This window comes from Heterocephalus glaber, unplaced genomic scaffold (genome assembly GCF_053883595.1).
Source record: "Heterocephalus glaber isolate CG9 unplaced genomic scaffold, H.glaber_assembly_v1.0 deba00001610, whole genome shotgun sequence".
Taxonomy (NCBI): Eukaryota; Metazoa; Chordata; class Mammalia; order Rodentia; family Bathyergidae; genus Heterocephalus; species Heterocephalus glaber.
The window spans coordinates 33,935,414-33,947,727 of NW_028258381.1; the positions used below are offsets into that span (position 1 = coordinate 33,935,414).

Consider the following 12,314-nt stretch of genomic DNA (forward strand, 5'->3'; position numbering starts at 1 on the left):
TTTTGTCATGTGCCTGCAAGAAGCACCACCAGATTTCAGAAAAATCCAGGACTTAAAACTTGGCCCTGAATAGACTCTGCAACCTAGCTGCTGCTGACAATTACGAGAAGCCAAACAGTTACCAGAGAGCTCCCTGTCTCCTGTAGCATGGATGCCACTGCAAAGGGTCCCCTAGACCAGGAGGACCCACAGTTGTTGAGGCGCCATGCCCAGGGCTAACCTGAGAACCCTGAGTGGATGGGGGAGCAGAATAACCTGTGGTGGACATCCAGGTCCTAATCTCTGGAACGACATGCAGTGACAGGGGCTCACAGGTGGGGTAGGATCATGAGGTGGGCACAGGGGTCGGAGCCAGACAGAGACTTGAGCACAGGATCCCGGGCCCTGAGACCTGAAGAAGCCACACTGTCGGCTTGAGGATGGAGGAAGGGCCACCACCAAGGAACATGCCCAGCTTCTAGAAGCCGGCAAAGCCAGGAAACAGATTCTCCCAGAGCCTCCTGAAGGAACACTGCCCTTGGACCCACTTTAGATGTCTGAATTCCACACTAAGGCATGTCTGTGCTGCTTGAAGACATGGAATTTGCAACAGTCAGTGCAGCAACAGGAGACACACAGGAGACTTCTGGAGGAGGAACTGATGCTCTCAGAGGAAAGGTGGACAGGGCTGGCAGGGGGGTGGGTGCCGGGCCTGAGCCTATCCTATTTAGTCCACAGTGGCCTGGGATGTCCTGCGACTCTGCACCGGCTCCCCTCCCCAGGCGCTCTGAGCCAGACCAAGGGGCGCTTTCTTCCCTCTCCTTCTTTCCCTCCCCTCTCCTTGTCCTCCTCCTCCTCTTTCCACCCTCCCCCCCTTCCTATCTACCTTCTCTTTCTCCTCCCTCTCCCCCTCCTTTTATTCTTCCTTCCTCTTCCTAAGTTGTTTTTTGTGATACTGGGGGTTGAACTCAGAGCCTTTGCACTGAGCTACATCCCCAGCTCCTATTTTCTGAGACAAGGTCTTGTTAAGTTGCCAAGTTGCCCTGGCTGGGCTTCAACTTGTAATCCTCCTGCCTCAGCCACATAGTGCTGGTGCAATTTTTTTTTTTTTGGTACTGGGGATCGAACTCAGGACCTTGTGATTGCGAGGCAGGCACTGGAACCACTGAGCTAAATCCCCAGCCCAGCCACATAGTGCTGGGATCACAGGTGTGCACTGGGCCTGCTGCAGGCACCTTCTAATGATATCCCTGGCTTGTGATGACAAGGGCACAGGAGAAATAAAATGCATGTTTACATGATAAATGAACTACCAACAATATTTTATGGGAAGCCCTGGCAGGGAGTCAGGCTGCTGGGGTTCCTAGGAACCCCACTTTTGAAAACCAGACCCAGATAATCCACACAAAGGAACCCCCTCTGTGGAAGGTGAGCCCAGTGGTGCAGGGCTCACTCTAGACTGCTTTGTGGCCCCTCCCCCTGCCAGTTTGTGGGTTACAGGGCCATCACCTCTGCCCAAAACTCATTTATTTCCAAATGAGGATTTAGTCATGTACACAAGAAGCTCCACTACAAAGAGTATCATACAAAACCTTTTTATTTCAAAGTAACTTGAGTTCCAAAAGTTGCAAAGGTGGGACAGGCTCTACCTGGTTCCCTCAGTGATCCAGACACGACCTCAGGATGCCAAAGCAGGAGCTTGACCTGGCGTCACACTGGCCAGACCTGCAGGGCAATCATCTGAGTCTGTCCCGGTGTCCCTTCCTTGCCAGGACCCACAGGGTGCCAAGCCCTGTCTCCTTGACTGCTCAGCCCTGACAGCCTGTCTTTTGTGACCTTGATGCTTGAGGCTGATGTGCAGGTGCAACTGTCTAGAAGACAGTCCCTCAGTTTGGGTCTGGTGTTTCCTCAGGGTTTTGGTTGTACAGTTAGGACAAACCACCCCAGAAACAATGCTGTGTCCACCAAGTTGCCTTACTGGTGATGACCACGTGGCCAAAGTGACCCCTGCAATGTCACCGTACCAAGAGCCTGAGTGAAGGTTTCTTCAGAGTCATTCTGCATTACATTTTGCCACTAACTTCAGGGCCCACTGATGGCTCTCATCCGCAGCCATTATCACTGCAGCTGTCAGACACACACTGTCCCTACCATCTTGCCTACATCATTACAGTGAGGAAGGAAGACGTGTCCCTTGCCCCATGAACACTCATCCAGGGACTGCTACCCACGCGGGCTCATGGTGGCAGTGGTACTAATGTGTGCCGTAATATCACAGTCATTCTTCCCTGCTCACCATCTCAGCTTCGGCCCCTGGAAGATCTGTTTGTTGCCTCAAGCATCCCTTCTACAAGCCCACACTTTGTCCCTCTGCTCTCTGGCAGATACTCTCAACTCATCTTGCACTTTCCTGTGCTGGCCTGGCTTCAGCCGGGACCCTGTTCCTTCTGTCAGAGAACAGTATCAGAACCCAGAGCCATGGTCCAGGGATTTAGCTCAGTGGTTTCGTTGCCTGCCGCACAAGCACAAGGACCCGAGTTTGATCCCTGGTACCAAAAAAAAAAAAGAACACAGAGCCTGGGGCTGGCTGTCATGGCTCCCAGGCCCTGGTACGTGAGGCTAGGAAACATTCTCCTGCATACCCACAGACACCTATACCTATTTCTGTATCTGGCTTTTACATCAGAAAGCCACCAGTTCAGTATAGCAGGCTCTCAGTATCCACAATGTACTTCTAGTTTTTCAACCCTAGAATAGTCTCAGAACCGTCTATGTAAAACTCAGATTTCCCACCTGGAGTAAATACCTCGTCTTTTTGTCTCGAGAGCCAGGTAAAGTGGCCTGGGGAGCCACTCCTTCCCAACAGTGCTGGGAAGCAGGATAGGACAGAGGACACACAGGCCCAGGCTCACATGGCACTGGCCTTTGTGCGTGGCTTTAAACCCTGGGATACAGCAAACCCATCCCAGATATTCTGCCTGGGCACCAGACAGCTGTAATGTTTAAACTCTCTAGAGGCAACCCTGAAACCTGCCTGAGGCTGAGAAGCATGCTCCAAGTATTGCTTACTGAAAGACATGTTATAGGACCATGACTCCAGTGCATGCAGGAGTCTTGAGCCAGTACTGGCTGAGAGGTAAGTGTGGATGCTATTACAAGGTGAAAACCCAGAAAACAACCTATGTAGGTCTAACTCTGCTCAATATTCTAGCCTTCAGAGATGCAATAAATGACTTATTGAAACTACGTATCTAGTTTTACTTTATTTTTTTGGTACTGGGGATCAAACTTGGGACCTTGCGCTTGTGAGGCAGGCAATGGCACCACTGAGCCAAATCCCCGGCCCCAGTATCTAGTTTTATAAATATAGCCTGATATGAATCAGAAAATGACTCAATTATAAAGCTACTTGGTACGATGCATAAAAAAAAAAAAAATCAAGAGCCAGTTGGGGTGGTGCATACCTGTAATCCCAGCACTCCAGGAGGCTGAGCCAGGAGCATTATAAATTTGAGCCCAGACTAGGCGACTTAAGTGATTTAGAAAGATCCAATCTCAAAATAAAAAGCAAAAAATGGTTGGCAATGTTGCTCAGTGTATGGGCCCCGGGATCAGTCCCTAGTACTGTCCCTGCTCCTCACACAAAATAAATAAAATTTTAAAAATCAAGAAGTCAAGTATGAGCCAGATGTGGTTGTGCACACACATAATCCCAGCTACTTGGGAAGCTGAGGCAAGAAGACCGTAAGTTCAAGGCCAGCTTGGGCAATTTAGCAAGATCGTGTCCCAAAATAAAAAGGTCTGGGGATATAGCTTAGAGGTAGAGCACCCATGGATTCAATACCTAGTATCGAAAAAAAAAAGGAAAAAAAAAGTCAAGTAGGTCAAAAGCCAAATAATTTCTCACTTCTTATTTTGTATTCTACATTTGTAAACAAAAACAAAAAATAAAAAACAAAAAAACCCAAACTGGCATGTGTATCTGTGCTTACAAAAGGAAAGTGTTCTGCTAGGGAACAGTTATCCTCTGATGATCTGCAAGTAAGAGTCTGATATCTGCAGGGTGAGTGGGTCCTTGGGAAAGCTGCTCAGGGCACCACAGTGTGAAGGTGCCCTAGGCAGGATATCACTCCAGAGCTCTTCCCTCCTGCTGTGAGCCTCCTGGGGACCCTGTGCTGCATGCGGATTGATAGATTAAACTACTCTGTTATGAGAAAATGAGAATCTAAAAAGAACAGCAATTAATGAAAATGATTTGGGAGCTTCAGAAGTCAAGCCAAGTCCCTGGTTATAAGGAATATCCACAGGGAGGCACCTCCATGCGGCTTCAGGGCGAATTCGAGGCACCAGTGGGCCTCAGCATAGGGCCTCCTGATGGCCAATGCTCCTCATTTATTAAAATTTACTCTTAGCCTCTGACTGTCCATCTACCAAATCTCCAAATCCCAGTTTTTCCAGTGGTTCTTGAGCCATCAGTTGCCTGAAAGAAAAATGGAAAGCTGTCAGAGGGAGGGAAGAAAAGGGGGATGGGGAAGAAGAAAGGGACTGAGCAGAAGGGAGGGGGACAAAGAAGACAGGTCTACAATTTGGGCCACACAGGGCACACACTCACTTCACCCACACTGTAGGACCCTGGCACCCACTGTGTCTTAGATCATGCTCTCCCCACAGAACCAAGAATTGGTGGTACAAGGACACACCCACCACAGCCTCAATGTGCCCTTCCGGCCGCACTCCAAAAACTCTGGGGCCTGCCGTGGGGCAATGCATGCACTCAGGACTCAAGGTGGGGGTGTTGGGGTACAGAGCCCAGACATCATAGGTGTTCACACAGGTGTGCATGGAGCCCTGAGGCCTGCGATGCAGCCAGGGCTGGAGAAAGCAGGGTGGACTGCGCTCGGCTCCCCTGAGCAGCCACATTCTGGGTGGACAGCTACGGAGGCCTTCTTTACACCTGGCTATCAGGACACTGTGAAGAGCTGATGAAGCAGCACAGAGTACGAAACTTTACACTTCATTAGTGTGGATAACTTGTTTTTCATTTCTGGAGACTGAACCCAGGGCCTTTGCACAGAGCTATATCCCTAGGCCTTTTCTTATTTTGTATTTTGAGACAGGGTCTCCCTAAATCACGAAGTTGCCCAGGCTGGGCTCAAACCTGTGATCCTTCTGCCTCAGCCTCCCAGAGTGCTGAGATTACAGGTGTACAGCACCATGCTTAGCTAAGGGTAACTTTGAAATGTTTAGCATATGTGCCATGGGCTCCATATGGCAAATCTCTGGCACTGCACAGCCAGGGACATAGTCCTACCACAGGTAAGTACCTCAAAGGATGAGGCCTCTCTCTATCCCTGCCAGTGCTCCATTTCTGTGTTTTTCAGACCTAAGAAATCAAAGGTATCATGCCCCTCAAAAGGTTTAAGTGTGTCACCACTCCTAGAAGGAGGAAGTGCTGAAACTTGCCTGTGGAGCAGGACCACAGGTCGAACCAGGCCCCTATCCCCATTACCCACCTCCCCGTGCTCTGTTGCAGCCTCAAGAAATGAGCTGGCAGTGGCTCGGGGCCAACAAGACCCTAATCTCTCCTTTTCATTCCTAGGGGTGCCCAACCCCACTTAGTACAATTTATGCAGAGTACAGCAATTCTACAGAATGGAATGCACAAGACAGCATTTAACACAAGGTAGGCAAACAATAACACATCTCCCCCACATCTTGGTAAAGAGTATATCTGGCCAACAGCTCTGCATGATGACCTCAGACTTGGTCAACAGAATAAGAACCCCCAGTGACGTCCACACCTAACTCCTGGACCCAGTGGACATGTTACTTTCCTTGGGCAGGAGATTGAGGCTGCCAATCTGCCTTGGGTGATGCAGGACTAATCACATGAGTCCTTAACACTGCAGAATCTTTCCTGGCTTCAGTCAGAAAAAAGAAAGAAGGATCCGAGATGCATGCTCACTGGGTGGGAGGAGGGAAGAAGGGGCCATGAGCTGAGGGATGAGTGCCTCTCACAGCTAGAAAGGCAAGAGACAGATTCTGCCTTGCAGCCTCCAGAAGAGACCAGCACAGCCAGCATTAGACCAGGGAGATGTGGGCGACTTCTGACCTATACATTGAAGGTCCAGAGTGTATGTGGTAAAGCTGCCTTGTCTGCAGAGCCTGTCACAGCGGTCACAGGAAACACATGTAGCTGTGCTTACTCAGATGCTGCCTCTCATGGTTAGGACAGGAAGAAGGAACAAAGAGGAAAAACTGTAAGCCAAATGAGACAGTTCAAGAGATCGATCCCTTCTGCTACCTGCAAACCTTCATAAAGCCAGCTCCTGAGCTAGGCCACCCAGAACAACTGTGACTCTGAACAAGTTCTAAAGCCAAAGATTGGTTTCAATGCCTCTCTTTATCCTAAGGGAATCAACCATGAAAAACATTCTGTTTCCTGGTCATTTTTAAAGGATTAGCCATTTCGATAAAGAATCACCTAATCTTATGGAAAGGAAAATTACTCCTGTTTATCACAGCACGATCACTTTAGAGGCACTGACTCCTCATTCAGTGCGATAAAATTTTATGTGCTCTCTATTCTCTAGGGCAATAACAATGGTAATAATGTCACTGATGGACTCCCAGGTCAGGTTAAATGCTTTACAAATGTGGTCTTTGCACACTCCCGGGCAAGACAACAAGCAAAGGTGCTAGAAGGTAGTGACTCATGGATTACCTGTGTATTTTTTGTAGTCTTTGCCAACAGTATAATCCCCATTTTAATGGGTTTTTTTTCCCTATGAGAGAATGTGGTCATCCAAGACATGTACATACTTTTCCATCACACTTATACAGCCCAGGTCCTCAAGATAGCTTTAAGAACTCTACTGAGGTCTGTTTTTTACACTTGATCTTAGCCAAAAGCCCAAGAAGCGATGAGGTCTGTTTTTTTAAAAGATGCATATTATTAGCTGGGCGTGGTGGTGCCTGCATGTGATCCCAGCTGAGGCAAGAGGATTGCCATGAGTTTGAGGACAGCTTGGCCTACATAGTGAGTTCAAGGCCAGCCTGAATAATATATGGAGACCTCGTCTCAAAAAACAAACAAACAAACAAACAAACAAAACATACTAAAGTAAGTAGGGGCAAAAGAATGCCTGGGATTTCAGAAAGAAAGAAGGAGGGAGGCAAGGAGGGAGGGAGGGGTTAAAAATAGGCATGCACAAAACAGGTATATGCAGATGGCCATCATATGAAACTCTGACCTGACCTGGTGGTTCTGGAAGGCTGGACCAACCTAAATTTGCATGTTCAATGATTCTCATTACAATCAACCAAAATTCTACAGTGAAAATGACCAAATGAGAAGCCACACACCTGTGTGCTCACATGAATGTCACTTGAGAATGAGTAAAACCATTAAAAGTCGTGGTGCATGTCCTCTTCCACTGTCCTTACAGGAGTGAGGCAGCTAGGTCACAGTGGTGGCTGCAGCTGACCCCCAGGGTCATTGGGAAATGAGAACCCCTCTGCAGTCCCTGCCTGGAAGCCTTCATCTGACAGTCCAAGAACCTTCTTTGGAGAGCCTAAGCCAGCCAAACCCAAGCAACCCAAGCAGCCAACAGCTGCCTGTCTACCTGTTTGCTTGTCTGTGAGCCCAAGCATGTTAATAGTACTTGTTAACTTTCATCAGCTTCCCTCTGTGGAACTTCATATTATACAGATTTTCAAGATCTAGGGACTACCCAAGGTGTGGTGGCACATGCCAGCAATCCTAGCACTCTGAGACTGAGCCAGGAGGATCACTTCAAGTTTAAGACCAGCCTGGGCTATATAATGAGTTTAAGGTGAACTACACAATGAGACTGTCTCAAACCAACAGAAAGAAAATCTGGGAACTGAGTTGGGTGAGGCAAGAGACCTGGTCACACCCTCATAAACAGGCAGAGCCCTCTCTAAAGTGCAGCAGCACCAAGAAAATATTCTCATTTCCAGTTTTCTTTTTTTTTTTTTTCAGCACTGGGGATTGAACCCAGGGAGCATTCTACCATTAAGCTGCACCCTCAGCCCCTCAGTTCCTTTTCTAAAGGTGCATGTTTAACGTTCCTGCCAGCTTGAACCACTGGTGGTACATGCGTGACTATCCCATCAGACAGCTTGAATCACCTAATAGGACTGTCCTGTTGTCCAGTGGGACAGTCATGTTTGTACTACTGGTGGTTCAGAGCCACCTGGTAGAAAGACATACGAATTATGGCCCCATTGTGAACATGTTAAGACAGTGATTCAACAATGCTATTCTAATCAATGTGCTATTTAGAGGCAGGAGCTGGATGCACTGTGGCCCTTGGGCAGATTCAAGACCTGTAAGAACACCTCCACACTGAAAAGCCCATCACCCTTCAAGTCCCAAATGTCCACACTGATGACCTGGCACATACCTGTGCCTCCAGGGGAGTATCTGACAAGTGTAAGCTTCCAGAAAAGGCTGTGTGAATCCCTCCTGAGCTGACTATGGCTTCAGAAATCAAAAATGAAGTACCACCATCATATAATTTTACATTACGTGCTTTTTTACATTAAGGATTGGAATAATTCTTATTTTAAGTAAAAGCTGCAGAGATCACAGTTACAAACATTTCTATTTGTTTAAAAGTGGACTCTTGGGGCTGTGGATTTAGCTCAATGGTTCCGCTGCCTACCTCCCAAGTGCAAGGTCCTGAATTTGATCTCCGGTACCAAAAAAAGAGTGAACTCTGGTTAAGACAGGAAGAGTTATTCATCTTTCATCATTTCTTAAATGGCCTATTGTCTCTGCTGTCACATTCCAAACAGCTGTAAGTGGAACCAAACAATATAGAGCACAATTTTCTGGTCTGAGAATGTGAAAGAAATAACCTGTGCTCATACAATCTTCAAATCTTTTGACTCAGTCAGCATTTTCACGATGTACAAATCTAAAGCCTTAATGACAGGTCAGTAGTACTTTAGTTTGGAAAGAAAATGCTCTGAGGAATGCAATCATGCATAATGCTGTCACTCAAGCAGAGGTTCCCAGGATTGCTAAACAGTTTTTCATACAATCTCATCTGATAAGCTTCAAGTTCATTGGCAAACATCTATGGTTCTGAAATATGTAAGTTGAACCCCAGGCCCAAATAAAGCATACTATAATGGACTTTGGGGGAAGTAGAGCGTTAGTCTAGAAATAGGAAGTGCCCAAGCCTGGTGGCACACACCTGTAATCTCAGGACTCGGAGGCAGGAGGATCGCTGTGAGTTCGAGGCCAGCCTGAACTACATAGTGAGTTCAAGGCCAGCGTGAACTACAGAGCGAGACCCTGTCTCAAAAAAAAAGTTTCTTGCCATGGCTCTTCTCCTTTTGTTTTTGTTCTCATGGATATATACCTTTTTAAGAATAGCCCTTTGGGAAAGGTGGAATCTAACATCAGTGTTCACAACATTTTTAATGTTGTTAAGGAAATTCCTAGGTGATCTATTTTCAAAGAATAGTGGTATTTAATGGAGTGTGTTATCTGCAGTTCATGACCACTGTCTCCTGGTCCTGAATTTGTGACAGCTGAATGGCCTCCTACATAGTCACTCTTAGCCTTTCCAGATCTTGGAAACAAAGCCAATCTGAATTGGCTCACAGTAAGTGCAAGCGGCATTATTCAAGTGCTGATCCAGGGGAAGCTGCCCTTTATTCACCTACAACACTTGCCCTTCTTGGACATCTCAGGGGAGGCGAGAATCCTGGGAGCTATAAGACATTTTTCCTAGGCCCACTGATGCCTCAGAGCAAGCATTTCTGAGCACTCCTTGAAGGGACTTCCATTACTGCTGCTGTGAATACAGGGGTGGGGTGGGATGGGGGATGTCCTGGTTCTTGTGGTTACAGGGGAGGTTGTCATATTTAGTCTGGGGCTTCAGTTGCTATGCAAACTGCCATACACACACATCAAAGCTGTCAGAAAACAAGCACACACAGTAAACACTAAACAAACACAGGGCTGGGATGCCTGTAATCCCAGCACTCTGGAGGCTGAAGCAGGAGGAACACTTCAAGTTCAGGGCCAGCCTGGACTTCATAGTGAGTTCAGGGCCAGCCTGAACTACAAAGTGAGACCCTGTCTTTAAAAGAAAAAGGAAGAAGAAGTAGGAAGTGGAGTCATGAATGTTAGTTTGTACTTGCCTTTCCATTCTGCATTCTAAATATTCTTTTGATTCATTTCTGCATAAAGCATTTTCAAAATTATTGTCACGAAGACACTTCATGAATTTCTCTTTAAAGCTTTTACATTCACCTAGAATGAGAAAGAAAACAGCGTCTTCTGTTTAAAGTTGATGTATCACAGCTGCCTTAAGAGTGACTCTACTCTTCTTTCAAATCTTGCTTCCCAGCTGGGCATGGTGGCACACACCCCTAATCTCAGCACTCTGGGAGGCTGAGGTAGGAGGACTAAGCCCAGCCCAAGCAACTTAGCAAAATCCTGTCTTGAAGTAAAAAATATAAAGGCCTGGTGATGTAGCTCAGTGTAAAGGCCCTGGGTTCAATCCCCAGTATTGCAAAACAACCAAACCCATAAAGCTGGGCTTCTTCATAGTGCTGGGGGTGTGGCTCAATGGTAGGGTGCCTGCCTAGATGAATGAAGTCCTGGATTGGATGACCACACTCCCCCAAATTTATTCCTTCAAAAACAAAAAGGTAATACTGGAAAGAAACAATCCCACAATGTGATGAAGCAAGTGCAGGGAAACGTTAAGGGCAGGTTCCAGGTAGAGACGAGTTACTGGGTAGTTCATGGTATAGGGGAGCCCACTGAAACCAACTGTAACAGCTGTACACTTCATAATATTCACAAGCATGTATTTGGGCTGCGGATGTAGCTGGGTGTCAGACCACTTGCTTAGCATGCAACAGGTCCTGGGTTCAATAGTCAGCGCCACAAAAAATAAAAATAGATATTTATTTGCATGACATTCGCTGAAAAATTGAGCATTTTTTGCTCCCTAACAAAAGTCACTGCAGTGCTGGGTGGCAGATCTTCCCAGTAAGAACCAAAGGGAAGCCCAAGACTGAATCCAGATTCGAGGAGTTGGCGTCGCTGTCCTTGTCCTGTTAGGTCTCACTTGGGAGTCTACGCCTCGGCAGGTGACACTGTTTATCTTGTGTCGGTCTTCCCGAATCTCGGTTTCCCTGCCTGTACCTCCACAGAGCTCTGAGTAGCCCTGGTTTCATAGCCCGTGATGGGCCAGGAGCACACCTTGCTCTGAATCCCAAGGGTTGTACCCATAGACCCTGCTGCCCCACCTGTCCCCTAGACCCGGCACCCGAAAGCCAGCACCTCAAACCCGCTCCCTATATCCACACCCCGGAGACGCTGCACCTCAACTCTGCTCTCTCGACCCTAGACACTGAACCTTCTCAGCCCAGTCCTCTTCACCAGTGCCACGAAGAACCCGCGCGCCTCAGCCCCGCCCCCTGGCCGTCCTCTGCCTGCCCCTCAGACTCTGCACTTCAGGCTCGGTGTGCGTGGGCCCATGAAAAGTGACCCTACCCGCGATCCCTGGCCTCACCGAAGTGATCCAGCGGGAAACTGCCCTTGTCCGGGGGCCGCGGCTGGAAGCTCTTGGTCCCGAAGTTCATAGCAGTCGACATGACGGAAGCACCCGGACACAGAGCGCGATGCGCGACGTACGCAAGGCGGCCGGCCGAGCGCCGAGCGGGCCCGGAGAGCGTCGAGCACGTCGAGCGGAGGACCCGCCCCGCCCAGGCCCCACCCCCGAGCACACCGCGACTGCGCTGCCCTCCGGGTCCCGCTTCGCCTCTGTCCCCCGCTCGCCCTCGTCGCGTTCCCAAAGCTCCTGACTCGGGGGTAAAGTGGGTTGCCAATCCCCAGTAGACGAGGAAAGCTCAGAGGTGCAGCAACTTGCCCCAGGACCCATAGCTGTACCCAGGGGGTCTCTATCCCAGGTGTCTGCCGGGATCAGTTTCCTGTCTGCATGGAGGACCAAATCGTGACAAGAAGATAGAAGAGGAGTGTACCTTAGCGTCCTGAGGCTGCCATAACGAGTGCCACAAGCAGTGGCTGGAAAAGCAGTTCTCCTGGGTTCAGGAGGCCAGGAGTCTGTCCTGGGTGGGGAGGCTCCAGGGGGACTGTCCCAGCCTCTCCCCAGGTTCTGGGTGTGCCCTCCGTCCTTGGTGCCCCTTGGCTGGGCACCCTGTCTGGGTCTCCACTTCACAGGACCCACTAACTGCCTGAATGTCCCTGTGTTCTTGTGTGTGTCCCTGTCTGTGTGTGCCCCTGTGCGTCCCTATATCCTCTATGTTCCTGTGTCCTCTTT

General features: G+C 48.6%; 1 protein-coding gene across 1 annotated transcript; it reads right to left on the reverse strand.

Annotated features, from left to right (window-relative positions):
* Positions 1-1,558: 1,558 nt before the first annotated feature.
* Positions 1,559-11,729, reverse strand: Cox19 (cytochrome c oxidase assembly factor COX19). Its single transcript, XM_004840334.3, has 3 exons — positions 11,547-11,729; positions 10,162-10,273; positions 1,559-4,459 (listed from the first exon to the last, which is right to left on the reverse strand). Exons 1-3 carry the CDS (start codon positions 11,626-11,628, stop codon positions 4,375-4,377), a joined length of 279 nt encoding a protein of 92 aa, XP_004840391.1. The 5' UTR covers positions 11,629-11,729; the 3' UTR covers positions 1,559-4,374.
* Positions 11,730-12,314: the final 585 nt, after the last annotated feature.

Coding starts and splice junctions, on each gene's coding strand:
- Cox19 (XM_004840334.3), bottom strand. CDS start 11,628: ATGTCGACTGCTATGAACTTCGGGACCAAGAGCTTCCAGCCGCGGCCC. Junction 10,274..11,546: donor TTTCCCGCTGGATCACTTCG/GTGAGGCCAGGG, acceptor TTCTCATTCTAG/GTGAATGTAAAAGCTTTAAA. Junction 4,460..10,161: donor TTAGAATGCAGAATGGAAAG/GCAAGTACAAAC, acceptor TTTTTCTTTCAG/GCAACTGATGGCTCAAGAAC.